Source organism: Elephantulus edwardii, unplaced genomic scaffold (assembly GCF_000299155.1).
Source record: "Elephantulus edwardii isolate Elephantulus edwardi_28Jun2011 unplaced genomic scaffold, EleEdw1.0 scaffold00046, whole genome shotgun sequence".
In the NCBI taxonomy this organism is placed as follows: domain Eukaryota; kingdom Metazoa; phylum Chordata; class Mammalia; order Macroscelidea; family Macroscelididae; genus Elephantulus; species Elephantulus edwardii.
In genome coordinates, this window is record NW_006399796.1 from 14,307,242 (window position 1) to 14,331,100 (window position 23,859).

Consider the following 23,859-nt stretch of genomic DNA (forward strand, 5'->3'; position numbering starts at 1 on the left):
AAAAGAAAAATTCTTTCATTGTGATTATACGATCACTCCCCCCCCCCAAATCCACTCCACTGCACTGTGCAGCCTTCATTCTAGACTTCTGTCATAACAATAATATCTAATCATATATCCCTTTTAAACAGTTCTCTCCCTCATCTGTTTCAATCAGTATACATTATTTATCCCCTCTTTCTCAGTCTTCCCTCAACCCCGATGTCAATCTCATTTTACAACAGTGGCACTATGGCAGTATTTGTCCTTTTGTGACTGAGATATTTCACTCTGCATAATGTCTTCTAGGGTCACCCCTTTTGAATAATATTGCATGAGTTCCTTGTTTTTCAATGCAGTGTAATATTCCATTGTGTGAATATACCACGGCTTCTCTATCCATTGTTTGTTAATGGGCACTTGGGTTGTTTCCAACTCTTTGCTGTTGTGAACAAAGCCACAACAAACATGGGTGTGCATCTGCACTCTTTTTACAAATTTTAGCTTTCTAAGATAAAGAAATTTAAATTTACATTGGGATCTTTAAAAACGCATATGGCCTTAGAGGGGTGAGTGTTGTTTTTGTTGCTCTGTGCTGGCTGGGGACTGGCTCTGAAGCATTTGGTGGTTGGCTGGAAGCCTCTTTTTTGGCCAATGAGAGCCCACGGTTCAGGCCATGGGGTCTTTGAAAATTCATTGCAGTCCTCGGGCCTGTGGCACTCAGGCTGGTTTTAGTTGTTTTTGAAATGAACATTCTCCTAAGTGGTATACTGTTCAGTCCTTTCTCTGTTTTTGAGGTAACTTTGGATTCTATGATACCAAATGGTGTGCCATGTCGTCATAATGGTTACACATGGTTGACAATGTCTAGTAGAGCTCACTGATTAAGACAGGCTTGGAAGCAGCAGTGCCATCCACTCCCTAAAAATGCCTGTGGAACTCTATGAACTTAGAAGAAGGACAATAGTTCTTATGTTTATAGGATTGGTACTAGATGGCACTTAACAACAACATATAACGTCAAAGCCCTAGCCTCAGTTTTGGAGTTTGATGAAGCATCTGGACTTTGTAAGATGGTGCTCTTGTTTTGGTTACGGGTCTGTGTGGATTGTTTGGTTATTTTTATTTAAGCTTTTTGTTTAGAGTAACAAGACCTCCTGGGGGACCGTTATATTTAAAAGTTGGGCCCCAGGGATATTTTAATCCCTTGTTACTATATTTTGGAGGAACATTCTTCTAAGTCATACATTACTCTGGTGTGATGAATTTGGTGTGTTGAGGTAATCTGGGTTTGCTGTGACACTGAGTTTTGTGCCATTTGGGTTTCAAATGCCATAATGGAACAACTGTGCCATAGGTGTGCCAAACACCATAATGGCTACCCATCGTGGGCAGTGTTTGGTGGAGCTCCCAAATTGATTCAAGTTTGGAAGTAGGAGTGGCATCCACTTCCTAAACCACATGCCTCTGAAAACTCTATGAACCTGGAGAAAAGAAGATAGTTATAGAAAGGCTTCAGGCCTTTTGTTTATATGTATATCATATATCCCTTATATTTAAAAATCGGTTGGGCCCAAGGGTCTAGTGTTATTTTATTTTGGAGGAACATTCTTCTAAAATGTACAGCACCTCCTCTGTCAATTTGCTGAACTGAAGTAAACTGAATTTGCTGTGATGCTGAACCTTGTTCTATTATGGGTCAAATGCCATAATAGGCTGCCCATGGTCAACAGTGTTTAGTGGAGCTTCCAGTTTAAGACAAGTTTGGAAGCAGGAATGGCATCTATTTCCTAAACTACATGCCTCTGAAAACTCTATGAACTTTGAAAAGCAATAATAATTATAGAAAGGCTTCAGGCATTTTGTTCATAGGGTCACTATGAGTCATGCAATAAATAAGAACAACAACATGTGGTTTTAGCTTTCTAAATTAAAGAAACATACTTTTTGTATCTAGAAGTTCTAGTCCTAAGCATACAGAGAGACACACAAGTTCATAAATTACATTTAAACAGATAGTTATTACACTGTTTTGTAGCGGTGAAGAAATAAGAATACACTCAATGCCCAGCTATAGGGAAAGGTTAAATAAATTACAAAACATTAAGACATATATAATGAAATAAAATATTATGAAGTTGTTAAAATTTTATCTACCACATGTTGTTAACTCCTGTCAAGATGACTCCCCAACAGTGACCACATATTGAAGAAAAACGAGTTGTATAAAATAAATATATATAGTACAGTCTCTATGAATGTGTATGTAAGTCTCTAGTTTATGAATAAGACCCATTCCCAAGCCTGTCTTTAAGTTGGAATTCTATGTAAGTCAGGACAGTTCAGTATAATTCAAATCTAACATCAGTAAGTTGTATGTTTGTCTTGGTATATAGTCTACCTTTATTTGTGGAAAAAGAAAAACACTGAAAGAACTCTTTCAGGTACATTAAAACATCTTTGGCATAATAAATGCAATGATCTAAAAATGTTTCGTTGTATGTCACAAAGTAGTGCCTGTTTGTTAATGTGAACCATTATATGTACCTCAAATTTTAATATAATGTTTAATTTTCAATATAAGAAGAGAGTTGGCTTATATAAGTCAGACAGGTTATATAAAAGTCAGACATTCCTAACGTATGGATTGATTGTATACTTAAAAATCAACCTGGAATATGAACATCAAGCTACTAATGTAGACAGTCACATTTGTAATTCTTAACCAGGACTATATTTTTTTTTAAAAAAAAGGAGTTCTAATGGTACAGTCCATGGGGAGTTTTGCTGCTAGCTACACTCCTCTGGTAGTTCAAATCCCCCAGTGGCTCTATGGAAGAAAGACTGGCATTCCCCTCCTGTTCTATTTACAGCTTCAGAAACTCGATGGTGGGTCAGCTGTGAGTTGGTTCGGACTCAACAGTAATGAGTTTGAGTGAGTAACAAGCACTATCTTAGACCTCATGTTCAGTTTAAAAATGATTAAAACTCTTAGCCCACAGGGAAGCTGTCAAACTGAAAAGTTGATAGGAATGAGGAGAAGAATGGTGAATGAATGAGCAGATACTATAAAAGAGAAAACGAAATAATGACTTAGACCACATAAAGGCCTTCAAAATGGACAGACTTGTTTGAATCACAGCTCAAGTGAGTTGTGATTCAGAGTCAAGTGATCATTAGCTGTGTGGACTTGGGGAAAATAGTTAACATCAAAGAACCACATATTTAGAATCTGTAAAATGGGGATAACTCCTCCAACCTAGCCTGAATGATTGCGAAGAGTAGAAGCTGTGTATCATTCTTAGTGTAGCACATGGTTAGAATGACAATAAACCAAAGGCAGGACCCAGACAACTAACTACAACAAAAGATGAGAAGTGACAGAGTATAAGCAAAGCGCCAAGGGGGTTCCCAGAGGCCAGGCTCACACCTGGCAGGAAGCTGCACGTGAGCTTGCACCCTGGCCCTCCCAGCCTTCAGGTGAAATGCCGCCCCAACAACCTGGTGAGGCAGGACAGAACTGGGCAGCGTGAGGCCTCCAGCCACAGACTGGTGCCAGGAACACACAGGACCAGCGAGTCCTGGCAGTGAGGCATTTATAAGTGAAGTGGCTGCCTGGAAGCTATTGCTTTCCAGGCTAGCACCAAGTGGTTTAGAATGAAAGTTTGGGAAGGGTTCAACTGGCAAAACTGACGCTAGCCCATGACTGGGGAGTGAAGATCGTTCTCCTTGCATCTGGATGACTAAGGTGAAGCGTTTTTCTCTCTTCTCCAGCTCTGAGGCTGAAAATGGAGTGGAGGAAAAAAAGAAGGCCTGCAAATCACCGACAGCCCAGACCCCCTCCCCATCCAGCGAGGCCGAGTCCCTGGACCAGAAGAGAGTTATCAGCCTGCGGTAAGTCCTCATGCTGTCTCCAGAGAGTTCTGGAAGCAGTTCTTTCTAGTTTAATGGTTGTTAAATGAAGGTTGGAAAAGAAGTATTGAAGGGTTTTGCTTTTCATTAGTATCCGCAGGTTGGAATTTTATTTCCTCTGACATCTTTTTATTATTTTTGAGAATATACACAGCCAGACATACACCAATTAAACCATTTCCACATGCCATGTTCCATGACATTGATTTAGGTTGTGGGGCCATTCTCACCCTTGTTTTCTGGATTGTTCCTTTCCCCATTAACAAAATCTCTAAAGTTTCTGTCTAATCTCTTGAGTTGCAATTGTCACTTTGATCCCATATAGACAGTTCTTAAAAGAGCATAACACTCAAGACAGAAATTTTTATTTTATTTTTTTTTTTTTAGTTAAAGTAAACTTTTGTTAGTTTTAAGAGAGACTTCAGGGGACAGTTTGGATTTTAAAGATTCTCTAGCATCTTTTGTCTTTCTTACCTCAGCCTTCTACAGGAAGGCCTGCTTCTTTCTTGAAACATTGATTTTATTCACTGATGAAACCAGCAAGCGCACTCTCAGGCAAAGAGCTAGAAAACACCCGGGAAGGCTGGCCAGTTTGTTGTGAGGCGTATCCAGGTCGGAGTGTGTACACACCCCAGGAGAGCACACCTGCTCTCTCACTCGCCCAGCAGCCCCTGCAGAGTGGAGGAGGAGCCTGCCCTGGTCTGGCTGGAGGTCTGTCTGCAGGGCAGGTTTCTGGTCACCACCTGCCCATCTCCTGTGACCAGTAGTGGAAGGGACAGTTTAATGTGGAGCAGTGAGAGACTTTGGGTGTGGGGTGTAAATAAATTCCCTAATCTCAGAGGCAACAATCACATGCCTTCATTTCCACAGAAGGGAGATGAATGGCCTTAGCATTACTTTTCAACTCTTAAAAAGGAGTCATTATAATTTAAAAAAAAATTTTAGAAAGGAGTAATTATAAGGACAAATGCTGCACAAGACTATTATTTTAAAAATAGAGGGATAACTAGTAAAACATGTATGGGGACCCAAAGGGGGCAGGGGTGGGAGCAGAGGGGTGAAAATGGGTAGGGGCAAAACCACAGTGTTGTGTAGTTTGATAAGTGGAGATAAGGGGTGAAGGAGATGAGAAGGATTCAGTGGGGACCTAAAAAGACAGAGTAATGATGGACAAGGTCCAGTGGTGATGAATTTTATAAAACATAATGAATGCATGGGGATAATTGTATGAAACACAATATATAAGAACTTTGTAAGCAAACCGATTTAAAAGGGGTGAAAGGAAGGATTAAACCAATGGTCAGTTGTGAAGAAATTTGTCTATTTATCTGCACCAAGTGGAGGAGTGGTTCTTCTTCCCCCACAGTTCTTACAGCTATCACAACTGCTGCCTTCTGTTGCCTTTGGCCACTGCTAAGAGGTGATTAAACAACTCCTGCTTCTCTCGTCTTCCTGCCTCCCCAATCTGCATCTTCTCTCCCAATCTAGAATTCCTTCTAGGACCAAAACTTTTCTTATCTCCTCCCCGGAACTTTTCTTTACTGCAGCTCCCAGTTATCTCTCCATCTTTTCTGCATGCTTGTTTTGTGGCATCTCACTCGTAACCATGTTTCCTTTATTTGTTTTCTGTCAAAGCACTTGCCCCACTTACTAGATGAGTCTCCCCATAGAAGCACAGGGCATGTTGCTTCTTGTGTCTTTATCCGCCAAGACTGGCTACAGCAGGTGCTTGAAAAACTCTGTTGATTTCAACTCCAGACTCCAGCTTCTGACAAGAATGGCACATTCATTCATCATCCCAGTGTGTATGGTGAACTTGATGAAGTGCTCTCTGTGGCACTACAAAGGGCTCTGGGCTTGGTTTGTCATCTGTGCTCTTGTACTGAAAGAGTCTCTAATGGTTGTTTAATAAGGGAGCCCACGTTTCATTTTGCATTGGGCTTCCAGTCCTGTTCATAGTCACTCAGAGGTGTGTGTGTGTGTGTGTGTGTGTGTGTGTGTGTGTGTGTGTGTATGGAAATAGAAACTGACATTTTGCCTTTGCCGGGGCCTAGTGAGGATAACAGCACTCAAGGGTAGTCTCTAAATTGTGCCCCTCACTCCAGTTAGAGCCCAGTGGCAATCTTTAAATTGTACTCCCTCCCCATTTCACCTTACCTCCTCTTGTCTTGTTACCTCACGTATCTTTCATACTTGTGGCACCTCAGAATGTCATGCAGTGCCTTGCCTGGCATTGCATTGCCCTGAACCAGGAGACAGGCCCCTCCTCCGGGCCCCACTGCCTCACTCTGCCCTTCTGTCTACCACAGGAATGGCATTAGGTCATATCAGGTTAAGACAAAGTGCTTAGTAGCACCCCTTCAAGTGGTGCCCGGGCACGTGCCATACCTCAGGCTAATCTCTGTAGTTGCTTGCAGGGAAGTGAATGGATAGACATGTTGAAATTATTGTTGTTATATACTGTCAAGTAGATTTGGTTCATAGCTGATGCTCCAGAGGGGTCTCAGAGGCTCTGATTCACGTGGATAGAGATTGCCAGTCTTTCTCCCTCAGGGCAGCTAGTGGGTTCAAACTGTGTACCTTCAGGCTGGCAGTGCAGCCCCTTGCTGCACCCGTTGTTGTTGTTGTTATGTGCCATCAAGTTGCTTGTGGCTCCTAGTGACCCTAGGTACAATAGCCCTGAAATCAGCTCTATCCTGTGCCAACGTTTTTGTCTCTGACAGTCACTGAATCAATCCATCTCTTCGAGAGATCCCTAAATATTGAGAAGACTAACAGAAATCAGTGCTATAAATAAGCACCTCCCCTCAAGAAGTCATCATTATACAAATGAGCCCTTCACTGCGTATGCATTTTGGAGGGTCGTCCACGCTTCTTGTCATTTTTGCTGACAGCTCCTATTTTTTTTAAGATATAATAATTTCCTCTAAAATGCTATGTATACTTATTAATTTCAATCAGTATAGAGAATGAACTCAAATTGGCAAAAGATATAAATAGTACATAATTTGAACTCTGTAAAAAAAGAATCTTATTTTTAAGCAGAGTGTAACCGTTTACTCATATTTTCAAAAAATTAATGTGCAGAATCCCAAGTGAATTTATGCCTGTGAACAGGCACAGTGGCGTCTCTTTCTCTCATTGCCACTGAGTCAGAGCCAACTTATTCCTGACCCTTTAGTAGGCGTTCAAAGGCTATAACTTTCAAAGGAGGAGATTGCCCATCTTTGGTGGATTTGAATCGAGAGAGACCCCACCTTTGGGTTTGCAGGGCAACTCCCTGCTAAGTAGGCCATCAGAGCAACCTACACTGGCCTGTGGCCCAAATCCACTTACTTTGAGTTAGTGAAGAATTTTATCTGTGACGTTAGCTCATAGAGTCGGGAACTGTGGGGCAGGAAGGGAGACCCTCAATCCATCATTTCACGGCTCAGAAAACCAGGGCTGCATATTTAAAGCCTCCTTCCAAGGAATAATGTTGTGCCATCATGGATTATCATTGGCTGCTCCCTTCAATAAACAATAAAAGCACTTCATAAATTTATGCTAAACCTTGCTGATCTCCACCTCCTCTCTAAAGATCATACATGCCTTCCACTTTGAAATGGCTGGTTTTCATTGTGGCCTTGAAGATCTGTGTAAATTTGCACAGCTAGGGGAAATCTGGTGAAGTAATCTGTAGAGAATTGGGCTAATAACCTAAAGGTGGTGCCCCTCCGGAGGTTAAACTCTGCCAGAGCTTCTAAGGGAGAAAGAAGAACAAACTCCTTCCATGCTCTTTATACCTCTGAAAATTTACTGGCTGTGAATTGGTTCACCCTTGATGGAGATGAACTGAGTTGTTGAGGATTAAATAGGCCCAGCTGGGCTGGAATTACCTTATTCAGATATGCTAAGACTCTGGTCAGCCCTTAACAAGCCGGTGGAAGACATAATTTTCAAATGGATTCTTTTTCTTTTCCTTTCCGGATTTTATTTCTACTGTTTCCCCAAATCTGGAGTGCTTTTTGTGTTCCCCCCCCCCATTTACTCAGTTTCTGCTCTTTCTTAAGGTCCAGTGTATTATAATCCACATTTTACTACTGAACCTTTTCAGTTTTGCTTCCTGGTATACTTATTGTCTACATATATATCCAGTTAATTTATGTGATATGCAGAAGTTTGTTGCTAAAGCATGCATGCCCTTTAAAAAAAAAAGAAAGTTTGATTTGTGCATTTGTGCCCTAGCTCCTGCTCCTGAAGCATAGAGACTATCTTGTGGGCTCCAAGGCATTTAACACAATGTCATATTCAATTAATACTCGTTAAATATTAATAGAATTCCCAAACAAAAATACTCTTTGATTGAGCTGTATAGCTGCAATTCTGTTTAATAATTTGCCTCCAGTTCTCCTCTTTATACTGACAAAAATACTTTTGAAATGATGTAATTGCTTTCACAATTCAATTACTATTTCTCTCCTTCTGTAATTTATAGTTTCTGAAGTTTGAGACAGCCTGCTATATAAATTTTAAGCTCCCAAAGCACATGCTTTAAAAAAAAATGCCCTTAGAGTGTTAGGATAGGAGTATCAATGTCTTTAAAAAAAAAAAAGTATGTCCATATGTCTTGAAAATGATACAGTAATCAAGATTTATCGTAAGAAAATTTGTGAAGTAGCATCAAATAAATACCTATCTTATAGAGTCCTTGGATTCTCTTTCCACAGGTCAAAATCCAGTTTTGAGGGTGCCTCCTTAGCAGGTGATAAAAATGACTGCAAAACAGAAAATAAAACTGACTCGAAGACTGAAAGGAAAAAATCTTCATCTTCTAGCCAGGTAATTTGGGAGTGGAATGTGTTACTGTTTCTGAAGCTAGCAGAACTATCAAGGCCAGTGGACAGAAAGGTTCCTGGGTGTGGCTCTCTGCTGTTCAGGTAGGTGTCCTTTTGAGAGATTCTGGAAGAACAGACATGTTTCAGTTCCTTCACTCAGTCTTACATTAGTATTTCACAACTGACCTTTCAATACATTTTGAGAGCCGATGAGTCTAAAGTCCTTGACCTCTAACTCTGGTTAGTACTTTGAGAGCAGGCAGCAACCCAAAGCCATGTGCGTGTCTAATAATTAGCCAGGACAAAGTACAAAGATGACATCTTTGTATTAAATGAAAGTGCCTGACAAGGCGCCTTCCTTCTAAACACAGAAGAAGAAAAGTCTGAGAGCAGGGTCGTACTTGTCCAAAAACTATTGTGATTCCATTCTCACATAAACCCACAGATGCACAAAGCTCAGTTCTATGTAAAAGAGTATGACACTTCAGTGGGCTGGGATACATCACACCTACATACTTGAACTTGTGTCTTCTAACAGGGAGAGGACTATTGGCTCACCTAATTAATTTAGCTAAATATTAAGTATGCAAAAAACATACAAGATATAAAATACATGTTTGTGTTTCCACGATTATTCCGATAATGAATGCCTTTCTGGAAGCTTTTTCCTCACTTGAATCCAGTTGAGAGCTGTACTGCATTTATTTGGTCTCTTTAGTTTAGATTTGCCATCTAACTCCCTGCCCTTTCATTATTAGATGGATACTGTTGAAGAGTCCATGACCTGGGCCTTTTTAAAATAACTGTGCAGCCAGAGTTCACTATGGCATTAAAACCAATTCTCAGGAAAGCTCTCCTAGAACACCTCTTTTTGATGAAGACAGCTTTCTGGATGAAAATGTGTTCCAGGAAATAGCACACAGTAACTCTTTATATAAAGTGTTTATCTGTAAAATAGCTGCCTCTCAGGAACCATCTATCATCATGATGACCTGTTCTCTAGTGGGTTTTTTTAAATGGCAATAATGGGCTAGTTTTTTCTGTTAAGACTATTCATACTTTGGATTACACAAGAAAGGCATTTTGTGCTTATCTCTCTTAGATCTTTTTCCTTATAAGGCTTTTCCATGCAAAGCATCTTAGAAGGAAATGAGGTCTTTTAGATAGTAGGGCCCAATTCTACCTATTGACAACTGTTGGGCCCAATTAAGTCAGTCAGTCCCTGAAACACAGTGTCCTACTTAATTAGATTCATGAGTTTATTGTGAGGATGATATTTGTGAAAGTGTTTTTATAAGCTATAAATAAGTCTATACAGTGCTGTCAGTGGAGAAACATATGCCTTGAAACTTAAGGGATTTCTAGCATTTCAGACTCGAGTTTTTTACTGCCCTGGAAAAGTTACATGTTTGATATGCATTTCTTCCTCTGTTGATGGTCATCACCCACTGAAAATGACTAAGGAAATGCCTTCGCAATATTAGTAATAGTTACCAAGTGTTGTTCAGGCAGTAAGTAGGCCTTTCAGATATATTTTCTTAAGGAAAATTTATAATACCCCTGTGAGGCAGATATTGGTTTTATGCTTGACACAAAAAGGGAAATTGAAGTTAGGTTGCTAGGGCATGATCACACACCAAGTAGGATAAAAAGTCAACACTTGAACTCAGGTTTATCTGCCTGCCAAGCTTTAACCATTGTACTCTTGGACCTCATGTTATGTCTTTATTTCTCTGGGATCTATTACATTCCCTTGTTACTACTATTACTAACTATTACTTTCCGTTGTTACTTCTTTCCCTAGTTAAACTCTGCCTAGAACCTCACCTGGTTTCTTGTCAGGGCCAATCTAGTTCAGCCCTGCCTCTCACAGGAAAGTCATTACTAGCTATGCTGTTAATTATAACTGTATGTCCAAGCAAATCTTTTTGGAGCATCAAACCTTTTGTGTCTTGCCTTTCACTGTTTTCCACTGAAAGATTGTACTGTAGGCTCTAAATTCAAAGACAAGTACTTCCTATTATTATTAGTATGGGGAAATATGTTATTTAATTTAAACTGAAATGAAAATTTGTCATGTTTCACAAAACAGCGAGAGCAGTGATGCTTGTATTTTGTTCTTGTTGTAGTACAAGGCAAATATGCACTTTCACAAGTTGTTTGTTGATGTCCCAACTGAGGAACCACTGAGGCAAAGTAAGTTCTGACTTATTGAACTATATATTTTTAAGGGTGCTAATTAGGTTTTTGGGTGGGGGAGGTGGTTTAATGGCATGGTGTAAGAATTAAGTCACCAAGGGAATAAGTTCTTGAAAGTTGTGATATAAATAATGCCTGTTTCATTCAGCCCTCACCCAGAGCAAAGAGAGATAGGAGAGTAGAATGAGAAATACTGCTAATGAGAAACTCCACATGATACAAAGTAATTTAATTTGATTCTAGAATAATATCTTTGCCTTCCAGATTTAGGTTAACAGTCTGGGAATGTGAGAAACCACTACCAAATGAAATCAAACCCACTGTTGTCAGGGTGATTCCAACTCACAGTGAACCCGATGGTGCATAGTAGAAGTGCCTCATAAGGTGTCTGAGGCTGTATCTTTTATAGAGGCTAACTGCCCCATCTTATTCCCAGGGAGCTGTTGGGTTGTTTGAACTCCTCATCTTCTGGCTAGCTGTCAAGAGCTTAAGCTCTGTGCCACATAGAAAAAGGAGACCACAAATCTAAGTGGACAAACATGTATTGAATTTCTGCTATATATACAGTGTGTGATGCTCACCCCAAAATATCCTCACCAGCACTGGCTGGGTACCCACTCTGAACCAGTTCTCCGTTCTTGCTTCTTTTGGTACACAGATGCTGAATTCTTTCCGTGATCTCCAAACAGGAAAGTGTGCTCTTTGAACAGGGAGACCACTTGATTCCACAAGAAGTCATTAGGGAGAAGTCCAAAAAGAACAGGGCAGGGATGCCAAAGTTAGTTCATTGGTGACATGCCTTCCTAAAGAGAGCAAAGTTTTTAAAACACCATTCTTGATTTCTCTTATGGAATGATAGATTTGCCTTTCTATTTTGATTTTCATAATATGCTTTGTGAGATTTTTAACTTAAAACCAAAATAGCCATGATGGCCTTATTCCACTAAGAAATGTTAATGTATGGTATACTCCCCATTTCTGCATCATAAAAAATGAGTAAAATTTTTATTTTAATGGAAATTTTAAATTCTTTTCTATTTATATATCTATATATTTCCAGGCTTTACCTGTGCTCTACAGAAAGAAATATTATACCAAGGAAAGCTCTTTATATCAGAAAACTGGATTTGTTTTTACTCGAAGGTCTTTGGAAAAGACACAAAGGTTGGTATCATTTTAAAATGCAAACTAACTTTGCCATTTATTATATATTGTGAATATTTTTAAGATTGATAACTTAAATACAGGTATATTTGTAAACATTTACTCATCATTACACTTTTATGCCTGATTTCCTAAATTATAGTGGCAAATATCAGATTCTAAATGTCTCCATACAATGTAAGCATCCCTTTTTTTCCCAAGTACCACTCTCTTAGGCATATTCTTTTACACATACACTTCTTCACAGCCACTCTCTAATTTTTTTTTACCTAAATATCACCAAAGAACATTCAAAATACTTCATCTGCAGATTGTGTAATTATTTGCTTCAAGAACATACTATAAAACCAGAACATTAATATTGATTAAGCTGAAGAGCTGGTTGCTCATTTAGACTCATGAATGTGTAACATAAAGGTCTAAACTACTGCTGTGTGAGGCCTGAACCAGTGCTAACTTGGTGATTCTGTTTCAGATCTCCATTCCGGCTTTCTCAGTAACCCTAATAAAGAAAACCAAAACTGCCCTTCTGGTGCCAAATGCTCTGATAATAGCCACAGTCACAGACAGGGTGAGTACATGCAGAGAGAATGCCTTGGCTTTGTACTCCTCATCTGTGCTTCACTGGCTCTCGCGGGGGGGGGGGCCCTGCCAAGGACAAGGACCCTAAGCCAAAAAATCAGCCTCAGTAGTGAATCAGAAGATGCTCTATGCATAGAGACCCCAGATAATTGGCCTGATAATATGTTTCTTGATTGTATTGTACCTCTACTTTATGGTGTAGTGTCTGGGGATTTTAAGTGCTAGAAGTTGACCCTCCAAGACAAAACAGTTGATCTTCATTCACCTGAAGCAAAAGAGGAGGGTGAGTCAGGAATAGAAGGCAGATAAGGAATGTGTGGTAATTGCCTCCATTAGTAACTGCCTTCCTTGCCTTCAGACCAGAAAACCAAGATGGTGCCTAGCTTTTGTTGCTAAACATTTTGATCACAGATTCTATAGATGAATCAAAAAGAGAAAATGCCAAATAGAATATCAGATTTTCAATTCTTGAAAATCGTCTCCACTGGGCCAAGAGGAAACATCATGGTAGAGGAACAAAAGTTTGACAGTGTCATCTCAATTGAATCCACAACCAACACCATTGGTACTAGCAGTCAGGAAATCAGGAGACATATAGAATTGAAATGGACTGCTGTCAGGGACCTCTCCAAAAGGACTGAAGAGTGCTAATGACAGATTAAAGACCAAGATGCACCTGATTAAAGCCATGGTTTTTCATGCATCTGAGAGCTGAACCATGAATAAGCATGATAGAATAGAATGGATGCCCAAGAGTTGCGGTGTTGGAGGAGAGTACTGAATATCCCAGGACTGCCATGAGAATAGAGATGTCTTACAGAAGGTACAAGAGTACTCCCTAAGGGTAAGGATGGTGAAGTTTGTCTCACATACTGTGGACATGTTGCTAGGAGAGGCTAGTCCTTGGAAAAGGACATCATGCTTGAAAAGGTCAGTGAAAGAGAGGAAGACTCAGTGAGATAGATTGATATAACAACTGCACTTATGAGCTCAAGGCTGTCAAGGATGATAAGGATGGCACAGGATAGGACAGGGATCACATACATTGCTCAGAGGGCCACTGTGAGTTTCATACGACTACAGCGGACTAACAATAACAGACTTTCTGGAGCCACGCTGGTGGATGAACTCCTGGTACCATTGCCATGAGATATCTGTAAACCAAAACTATTCTCTGAAGTCATCTTAAAACCAAATAGTTTAGCTTGAACTAATTTTTTAACAAACTCTGACTTGAATATTACCCTCTTTTAAGAACTCTTTATTTGGGGAGCTCTGGTGGCCTAGTGGCAAGAATCTGCACTGCAATCCCAGAGGCGCACGGTTCGAATCCACCAGATGCTCTGCCGAGGAAGGAGGGGCAATCTCCTCCTGTACCAGTCAGATCTGATTTGACGGTACACGCACACACAAATAATTTAAAAAAAAATAATAATAATAAAAAAGAACTCTTTATTTAGGATCAAATTGACAATAGCAACTTAAAGATTACTTAGGAAATTTAGAGGGCAGGTATGTTAATGGAGGAGGACCAAGTCAAAAGGAGGGTAAAAATTGTTGCACAACTTGAAAAAACATCATCAGTGTCACTGACTTGTACATGGAAACCATTAAATTGTTATATTTTACTGTGTCTAGTGTCAACAACAATAAAGTAAATAAAATTTAGAAAAAGAAATCATAACCTTTAGACATTTTAAAAGTGTTGTTACCCCTCACAAGGTGGTTGTTAAAATAATTGTTGCTAGTTTTAAACTTTTTGTTGACTTAATTATATCAATCATTTTATCATAGTGCATAATCATGTAAAAAAATATTGCTTTCTAGTTTCTTTAATATGTTAGGTCAAGCTAAACTGACAAATTCAATTCTTCTAATTAAAACCAAAAATTACAGCTATAACCTGGTAGACAGGGTGAAGAGTAGTGATACTAATAAATCCTTGGTAGAGAAGTGGGGAGGTAACAAAGTCAGATCTTCCCCAGAGCCATCCAGATGAGAACACTATATGCTTCTCAGGCAGTGGCAACATCAAGACTAGTTCCTAGATGGCCTTTACTCTCTTCAATATAGAAATTATGGAGTTATCATTCTATGTGGGTTACCCTTGTATGCCCAACCAGAGATATTTGCATTGACAATCATGTTTAGTTCAGCTTGTTGAGAGAGAGGAAGAACAGAGTTGTTGGCCACTTAGAAGAGACAGCACAGGAAAGGAAAACCCTGAATGAGATGACGTAGTAAATGGGGGTAGGTGTGTCAGAGACAGTGAGATTGGCTCAGGGTAGGTCAGGCCTCAGAGCTATTGTACATAGTGTCACTGTGAGTCACAGGGGGACCTGATGGCACATAACAGCATCATTGGAAAAATTTTTATCTACTATTTGAAACTAGAACCTCTGAATTTAGAGCTCTGGCTCTGGTGACCTTGTGGTAAGAAGCTTCCCTGCAATCCCGAAGGCTCACATTTCAAGGCCACCAGCTGGTCGGTGGGAAAAGGATGGGTAATCTCCTTCTGTGCAATTAATTGCCTCTGAAAACATGCTGAAGAATAGCTAGGGGCCGATTCCAACTCTGCAATACAAAACAACAATTTGAAACCATGAAAGCTATATTCCATTCTTATCTATATTTCTTAGATATGGATAATTTTTTAAAAGAAGGGAAAGGAAAGGAAATATTGATGTGATCAGCTAGGAAGCTTATTCATACATGTTTTATGGATCAAATCTTTAAAAGAGTACTTATTAACATACATTGAGGAATGTCTGTTTATGCCTGATTTACTATGCAAAGGCATTTGACTATATGGATCTTAACAAATTATGGCTAACATTGTAAATAGTGGGAATCCTAGAACACTTAGTTGTGCCCATATGAAACCTGTACCTAGACCAAGAACCTATTGTGTGAAAAAAGGAAGGGAACACTACATGGTTTAAAATTAAGAACAGTGTGTGTCTGGGTTGTATCCTTTCCCCATACCTATTCACTCTGTTTGCTGAGAAAATTATTCAAGAAACTGGACTCTATGATGAAGAGTGTGGCATCGATAACCTGCCTAGTACAGATTGCTTAAAGTATGGACTTGAAGCACTTTCTGCAGAAGATCAATGAATACAGTCTTCAATGTGGATTGCATCTCAACACCAAGAAAACAAAAATTCCTATCGCTGGACTGATAGGAAACATTATGATAGGGAAAAGATAGAAATTGCCAATGATTTCATCTTACTTAGATCCACAGTCAACAACCTCGTTACTAGCAGTCAGGAAATCGGGACATGTATTTCACTGGGAAGGTCTGCAGTCAGGAACCTCTCTAAATTATTGAGGAACAATGATGTCAGTTTGAGGACTAAGAGGCATCTGATTCAGGGCATAGTCTTTCCATTGACTTGCTATATATTTGAGAGATAGACAATAAGGATGACAGAAGGCGAATTGATGCCTTTTAGCTGTGGTTTTGGCTAAGAGTATTGAATATCCCATGGACTATCAGAAGAACAAATAAATACATCTTCAAGAAAATGCAGCCAGAGTACTTCTTAGAGGCAAAGATGACTTCATACATGTTGCTGGAAGAGGCTATTCCTTGGAGAAGTATATTAAATCTGGAAAGTGGAGGCTTGGAAAAAGAGGGGAATTCCCTCACTAGATGGATTGATACAGTGACTGCTACAATGGGCTTGAGTATGTATTGTTGTTATATGTCAATTCCCCTGTGACTCATAGTGACCCTGTGCACAACAACTCTAAAGGCTGTGCTGTCCTGAGCCTGTCTCACTGACTCCAACACACATCTACCCCTGTTGTCCCAGTTACTGTATCAATCCGTCTCATCTTGTATCTTGCCTACACTGTCCCTCTGTCCTTCTGAGCATGAGGTTCTTCTCCAAAGACTGAACCCTCCTAGCCCAAAGTATGTGAGATGGAATCTCAAAATCCTAACCTCCACGGAGAAACTTGGTTTCACCCTCTCCAAGACAGACCTATTTGTTTTCTTGTGGTCCATGATATGCTCAAGACTCTTCTCCAGCACCACAATTCAAAGGCATTTTTCTTCTGTCATCCTTAGTCATTGTCCAGCTCTCTGATGCATAACAAGTAGTTGTGAAGACCATGGGTCAGGCACGCCTTAGTCTCCAGACTGACATCGTTAAAACTTCTTCCCCATATTTATTCTAACACTATTCGGAATGTTATTGCGGTGTACTGTTGAATCAGAGTCCACCCTTAGCTGACCCTCTAGTGGGTTTTCAGAGACCATAAATTGCATGGGAGGAGATTGTTCGTTCTTCTTCCACAGAACAGCTGGTAGATTCAAATTTTGTACATTTGGGATTGCAGTGCAATTGCTTACCACTAGACCACCAGAGCTCTATTAGAGTGAGACATTTTTTAAAAAAAGAATATTAATGCTAAGAGTCATGAAACTATTTGCCCAATGATGCCAAATTTCAGAGCCAAAATTTGCATACAGGTCTGCCCAGAACCAGACTCTGTAGTGTTACTTTGGAATCTAGTACTTGCTTATAAATTACATCAGATTTTCTCAGTGACAACAAGTTAATAGAAAAGAAATTGGAAAAATTTCTGTTGCTCTGTTAGATTGAGTTTCTGTATATACTGAATGTATCTTTTTTCAAGTTTCTACAAAATAAGAGCATATTATTTGTGGTAAAAGAATTTTTCCTTAGGCAATTTGCCTCCAAAGTCCTTATCTACTTCAGATTTTTCTATTTCCCATAAACCTCCACTAGTATATTTGCATATCTGTGCAAGAAAGAATAGGGCATGCTTGAAAAGGTTACCCATTACAACAGCTGTGACATTTTCAGTAGAAACCTAAGGTAGATGAGATAAACTTGCCCCTTGGGAATTACTTTTTGTTTGCTTGCTTATTTGCCAGCTGTCCTTGAGTGGATTCTAACTCGTGGTGACTCCACATATGTCAGCAGAAGGATGCTCAGACGGCTGACCTAAGGAGATCACCACACTTGTTTTCTGAGGCAACTGTGGGTTGATTAGAACCTGCAACTTCTTTCTTTTTTCACTGTTGCACATTTTCTTCTCCCACCCCTTCTGCCAACCCTCCCTACAATGCGTGCCTTGTTCTAGATTTTGTTTTTCATACATGCAAGGCCTAATTGTATATTCCTTTTGGATAGCTCTTCCTCACCTCTGTTCTAATCAGTGTTCATTATTTGTATCCTCTTTTCCAATTCTCTTCCTAACCCCCCCCCCATGTCTGTCCTATTTTTATAACAGCAGTGTTATGCAGTGATTGTCTTTTTTGTATCTGAGATATTTCACTCAGCATAATATCCTCCAGGCTTCCACATGTTGTGAAATGTTTTACAAGTTTATTGCTCTTCAGTATTGTGTAATATTCCATTGTGTGAATGTACCCTAGTTCTTCTGTCCATTCATTGGTCGATGGGCACGTGGGTTACTTCCATCTCTTTGCTATTGTGATTAATGCAATAATAAATGTGGGTGTGCGTACATCTGTTTGAATTATGGCTCTGGTTTCTTTAGAGTATATATTCCCAGTAGTGGGATTGCTGGGTCAAATTTCTATTTCCAACTTTTTGAGAAAGTGCCAAACTGCTTTCCACAGTGGCTGTACCATTTTACATTCCCACCAGTATTGAATAAGATTTCCAATCTCTCCACGACCCCACCAGCATTTGTTGTTTGCTAATATGAAACTTTTTGTTGTTTGTACTGCTCAGTGGTGTGAGTTGTTAGAGATATTAAGAAATAGAAATGAAAAAGAGAGACTTTAAAGATGATTTAAGAAGTCTTCTCAACCTTCATTTTTCTCTTTATTTCTTTCTTACTTAAAGTAGGTTAGGGGTTTTGTATTATTGGGAAGTATTTGCTTTATTCCAAGAATGTAATAACAATTGCATGTTGATGTGCAAAGAATGAAAATATGAATTTAAAAAAATTATCTGTGTCATTTGAAAGTGAGGAAAGAAATGTATACATACTCTTTCTGAGCTCTGATTGTCTCTTCTCATCAGACATTATCTGTAAATAATTATTCTGTCTTGTTTTTCAGTACATATTTGTCTCCTTACTCTCCAGAGATTCAACTTACAAACTACTAAAATCTGTGTGTGGACACTTAGATGTGAGTATGAACTCTCTGAGACTCAGAGCATCTCTCTCTCTCCTTTAAAAAAAAATTAATGCTGGTTTATTTACAAAGGTCATATACATTGTTTTTCACTCCAGATCATTTCCGTTTCCTTCACACACACTTCTATCAAACTGTGTGACCCTATGACTACCATTCTACCCCCCACACACACACTCCATTCTCACCCCTCTGCTCCCACCCTCTCCCACCCTTAGTTCACTTAGCATAATGCTCTCCACGCCCTCCCTAGTTAAATAGTAATTTATAAAATCATTGCTCCTGCTTGCTGCATAGTGTTCCTTTGTGTGAATGTACCATGGTTTCTCAAAGTTACTGCATCTCTTTTGTGGTTTTAGTGGTTTAGTAATTAATCTGACTTTTTTTCCCCCTTATTCCAATAATTTCAGGATACAAGCATTGGTAACAGCCCTAACCCATCATCAGCTGAGAACAGTTTCCGGGCAGATCGCCCTTCATCACTGCCTCTGGTAAGAAGCCTACACAACTATTTAAGTGCAAAAGAAAAAGACTGTGTCCAATAATTTCACCTTTCTTTGTATCTTGACCAGAATGTAGGAGGATTATAACCCCAAAACCAAACCAACTCTATTGCCAGTAAATCTTAATTCTAATTTACAGCAACTCTGTGGAATTGTCTCTCAGTAAAGGAAGATAGGACTATGTTATTTGAGAGACAGTTGAAAGAAAGGTTAATTTTTAAACCCCTGAAGTCTGTAGACATTTTGAAGTAATTGAAGGCTGGTCCTATGAAAGAAACTTGATAGAGAACTTGCTTGGGGATATTGAGGGTTACTGAAGGGTTGATTACATCCTGCTCTGTTTGTCATGGCTGTTTTAGAGGAATTTACAAATCCATGTTGGGTAGGAGATGATTTCTTTCATAAATTATGGGATGTCTGACATGTTTAAGACACAATGCTAGTGTATGCCGTGTCAGTACCAGCAAAAATCAAAATTGGACCTTATCTTCAGAGCTCACTGAAGGAAATTAGCACGCCCACAAGTAACTACAGAAAAAAGCAAAAATATCCAAGTGGACACTAGAGAGAATTTTTGATTCCTTTACATTTTGTTGACTGTAGGGTAAATTTGTATTAGGAAGAACCTCCTCTGTTTGCTCAATTTTATGCGTATAATGTTACAATATTTGCCCAAGAGACTTAATCATAATATCAAAGTGGTTATAATTAACTACTGATGAAGTAGTCTTTGATGAAGAAAGATGAGCCCATTGTTTTGATATTTACAAGCCTTTTTTCCCCAGGGTTATTACAATATAATGGGATTAAAAACATAACATCACAGAAAAACGAGAATGTTTCATTCTTGTACAAGCAGCATTATTCAAGCCAAGAAGTAGAAACTAGTCTACCACTGACAGATGGACAAAATGTAGTTTGTCCACATAATAGGGTGTTATTGGGCCATAAAACTGAATGATTCTTGTTATGTTCTGTACTATATATGGGCCTTGAAAATGTTATCATCAATGAGAGCTCAAACACACAAGGCCAAATTAACATTTTGTATGGCCATGTGTGTATAGAATGTCTCGAATAGGCAAATCCATAAGGGCAGAAAGTAGGTTAGTGTTTGTCAGAGATCAAGAAGGGAGAGGTATGCAGTGTGGCTGTTTATGCTAACAGGATTTCATTTAGGGTTATGGAAATGCTCTGAATTAAATCATAGAGATGACTACACAATATCGTAATATACCAAAAATCACTGGAAGTATGTATACTTTAAAATAATGAATTTCACTTCTATATTTTTTATTACACTAGTTTATTTACAGAATTCTAATACATTGTTTTTTCAGATCAGATTCTTCCAATTTCCCTTACAACCACTTCTACCTATCAAATTGTACAACCGCATGATTAATCACCCCCCTTCATTTCTATTTTTAAAAATCTATCTTTGGAAAAGAAAAAAAAAGAGTGTGGAAACTATCCAATAAAGATCTAAGCACGGATGATGTACAAACCAACAAGCTGAGTGTGAAATAGGGACTCTACCCAGCTGTGTCATCGAGCAAGCTCTTGACTGCTCTGACTCAGTTTCCCCATCCAGTTAAATGCCAAGTTCATGATGTGGCTGTGATGATTATATGCAATTATGTATGTAGAAGCTTTGCCTCCCACATAGTGTGTGGTAGGCATTCAATAATTTTTTTTCTTGCTTTGCATATACTCATTCATATACATTATATTTCTTTTATTTACATTGTTTTATGTGGTCATTCATTCTCATTTGTACAATCATTTGTGTACAATGTTTCATTTACATGCATTTTGTTTTATACCATCATTTTTATACATTGTGTTTTATATAATTATTATGGATCTATGACTTATATCACCCTGTCTCACTACTTTGCTTATTCCTTCACAGCCCCAGTGAGCCTACTAATCTCTGATCTCCTAGTGATTTCCTCTCCCTTCTTCAGCCCCCCATCTCCCCTTCCTTTTCTGGGAAAGGAGAAAACAGAAATAGAAAGTGTATACAGTGAACATTATCAGGACTAGAACAAAAGAGGATCAAGTTGAGAAGAATTAAAATAAGGACAGTACAACTATTGCAATTGTTGTTGTTGAGTACCTTTGGGTCAGAACCGACCTATAGATGAGCCTCCAGCAAGTCTCCAGTAGTAATAAGTCTCATGGAAGGAGATGAACCATCTTTCTCCTACTGAGCAGTTGATGGATTTGAACTGCAAATCGTGATTAGCAAATAGGAACAAGATATGTGTAACTGTTCAGAATAAATTATTACTATATTGAACAAACTAATTTTTTATTTTATTTTTATTTATTTATTTTATTTTTATTATGTGTGTGTGTGTGTGTGTGTGTGTGTTGTCAAATCAGATTTGAGTGGTACAGGAGGAGATTGCCCCTCCTTCTCCAGCAGAGCATCTGGTGGATTTGAACAGCTCACCTCTCAGATTGCAGTGCAGCTTCTTGCCATTAGGTCACCAGAGCTCACTACAAACTCTATAATTTTTCTATTTTCCTTCTCTATAAATTCTTGAATGAAATAGAAATGCATATTGACATAACCAAAAGTCAGCCAGTTTAAGGGAAAAGGAACTTTGTTTGCAGAAATTAGTCTCTTCATTTGTCAGCCTATTAAATTGTTTAAAGTTCCGTATAGTTATACCTTCATTAGGAATCTTGTAATGACACCCGTTTCTCATCAAATCTTAAGCAGTTTAGGGGAATAGGTGGCATACAAAGTGAAATATGTCTGCCTTCTCTATCCCTCTGGTTATTTAAATATGATAGCATTGACCCTATTTTACTTTCTTTTCATTTTGCTGAGAGAAGAAAAAAGCTAAAACTCTAATTTGCTAACTCCACTTTCCATCTTCTGTTTTTGTGAACTTTCACTTCGGAATACCCTTTTCTGTCTGCATGTCTAAACATATACTGAGAGCTTTTTAGCCACTCTTTTTCCTTGTATTCTCTGGATTAGCCAGTTTCTGACATGACAGTGGACTAAAGGGATGCCTTTAGCTTTTCACTCAAAGCTTTTCAACCACTGACATTCCAAGGGCTCTTTTATAGATAGTTGTTGTTTCAGACAAGTTAGCCACTATTTATTGACAGAATTCTAACTGCTCAGAAAAATATCACTTTCATTGACTAGATACCGTGAAATGTGCAAGGCCAGCACTCATCAGGACTACCTTGTTTTTCTGGGTTGCACAAGTTTTCCACTTTTTCACAAGTCTGACTGACTTTACTGGAAAATCCTTTTGTAGGCTTTACTGCACTATTGCTCTACTGGAGGAGCACAGGTTGTTGCCCTCCAAACCCAAAGGCTCAGGTTCGAATCTCTTTTTACCTTGGAACAGTGGCTGCAAGGGGGAAAGTTGGACAGTCTCCTCCCGTTATGATGTCTGACCTTGGAAACCCAATGGAGGCTTGTTAGGAGTTGGAACTAATTTAGTGGTTGTAAAAGATCTGTTGGAGAAAACTCAGTATATAGACCATTCCTTGTGTTTCAGCATTTTATGGAACATTTATAAGGGAAAAAACTGTGTTACAAAAGCCTGCCCGCCCATTTAATGAGGAAAATTTAGCTTCTCTTCATTTCACTGTTTCCCTTCAGGATTTCAATGATGAATTCTCAGATCTGGATGGGGTGGTTCAGCAAAGAAGGCAAGAAATGGAAGGATACAGCAGCTCTGGCTCTCAGACGCCAGAGTCAGAGAACTCTCGAGGTCTGGAAACCATTGTGTTTTGACTAAAACTTAATCCTCCTGAAAACATCCCAACTGCATTCCAGTAGGAAACAGAAACAAAAAAGTACCTTATCTTCCTAATTAACATTTGGGAGAGAAAGCCAGAGAATATATGGCTTGAAAGCTCAAGAGAGAGCAATTAATCTATGGTGAAAATGTGTTTCTCTTTATATGCATTTAACAGCTGGCTCTTAAATAGACATAATATTGGGGTGGTTAAGAGAAATATATAGTACTTACATACTCTTTGGGAAGATTCACGTATATCTCAAGCCATCATGTATATCAAGAGTTTGATTTGCGCAACAATGAATAAGTGAAAACCCAAAATCTCTGTAAATGTTCATTAAAACTAATAAAATTTAATAATAATTCAAGGGGAGCTCTGGTGGCCTAGTGTCAAGGAGCTGCAACTGCAATCCCAGAGGCGCATGGTTCGAATCCACCAGATGCTCTGCCGGGGAGGAGGGACGATCTCCTCCTGTACCAGTCAGATCTGATTTGACGGTACACTCACACAAAAATAATAAAATAAAAAAAAATATAATTTAAAATTTAAAAGGAATAAAAATAAATGTGTACTGTTATTGTTATGTGCCATTGAGTCACCTGAGACTCATAACAACCCTATGTACAATAGACGTAAATCCTGCTCTATCCTGTGCCAATCTTACTGTCTCTGACACACCTACCCCCACTACCTCAGTCACTGAATCAATCCATCTCATCGAGGGTCTTCCTCTCCTGCACTGTCCCACTACCCTTCCAAGCATGGTGTCCTTCTC

General features: G+C 39.0%; 1 protein-coding gene across 1 annotated transcript in view; it reads left to right on the forward strand.

Moving 5' to 3' along the window:
* GRAMD3 (GRAM domain containing 3) overlaps nucleotides 1-23,859 on the forward strand; it is a 102,408-nt gene that overhangs the window by 66,615 nt on the left and 11,934 nt on the right. The window contains exons 2-9 of the mRNA XM_006886003.1: nucleotides 3,754-3,873; nucleotides 8,601-8,712; nucleotides 10,838-10,904; nucleotides 11,968-12,071; nucleotides 12,547-12,642; nucleotides 18,724-18,795; nucleotides 19,212-19,292; nucleotides 22,942-23,053. Of these exons, the coding sequence (XP_006886065.1) occupies nucleotides 3,754-3,873; nucleotides 8,601-8,712; nucleotides 10,838-10,904; nucleotides 11,968-12,071; nucleotides 12,547-12,642; nucleotides 18,724-18,795; nucleotides 19,212-19,292; nucleotides 22,942-23,053 (764 nt within the window). The remainder of the gene's footprint in view (nucleotides 1-3,753; nucleotides 3,874-8,600; nucleotides 8,713-10,837; nucleotides 10,905-11,967; nucleotides 12,072-12,546; nucleotides 12,643-18,723; nucleotides 18,796-19,211; nucleotides 19,293-22,941; nucleotides 23,054-23,859) is intronic.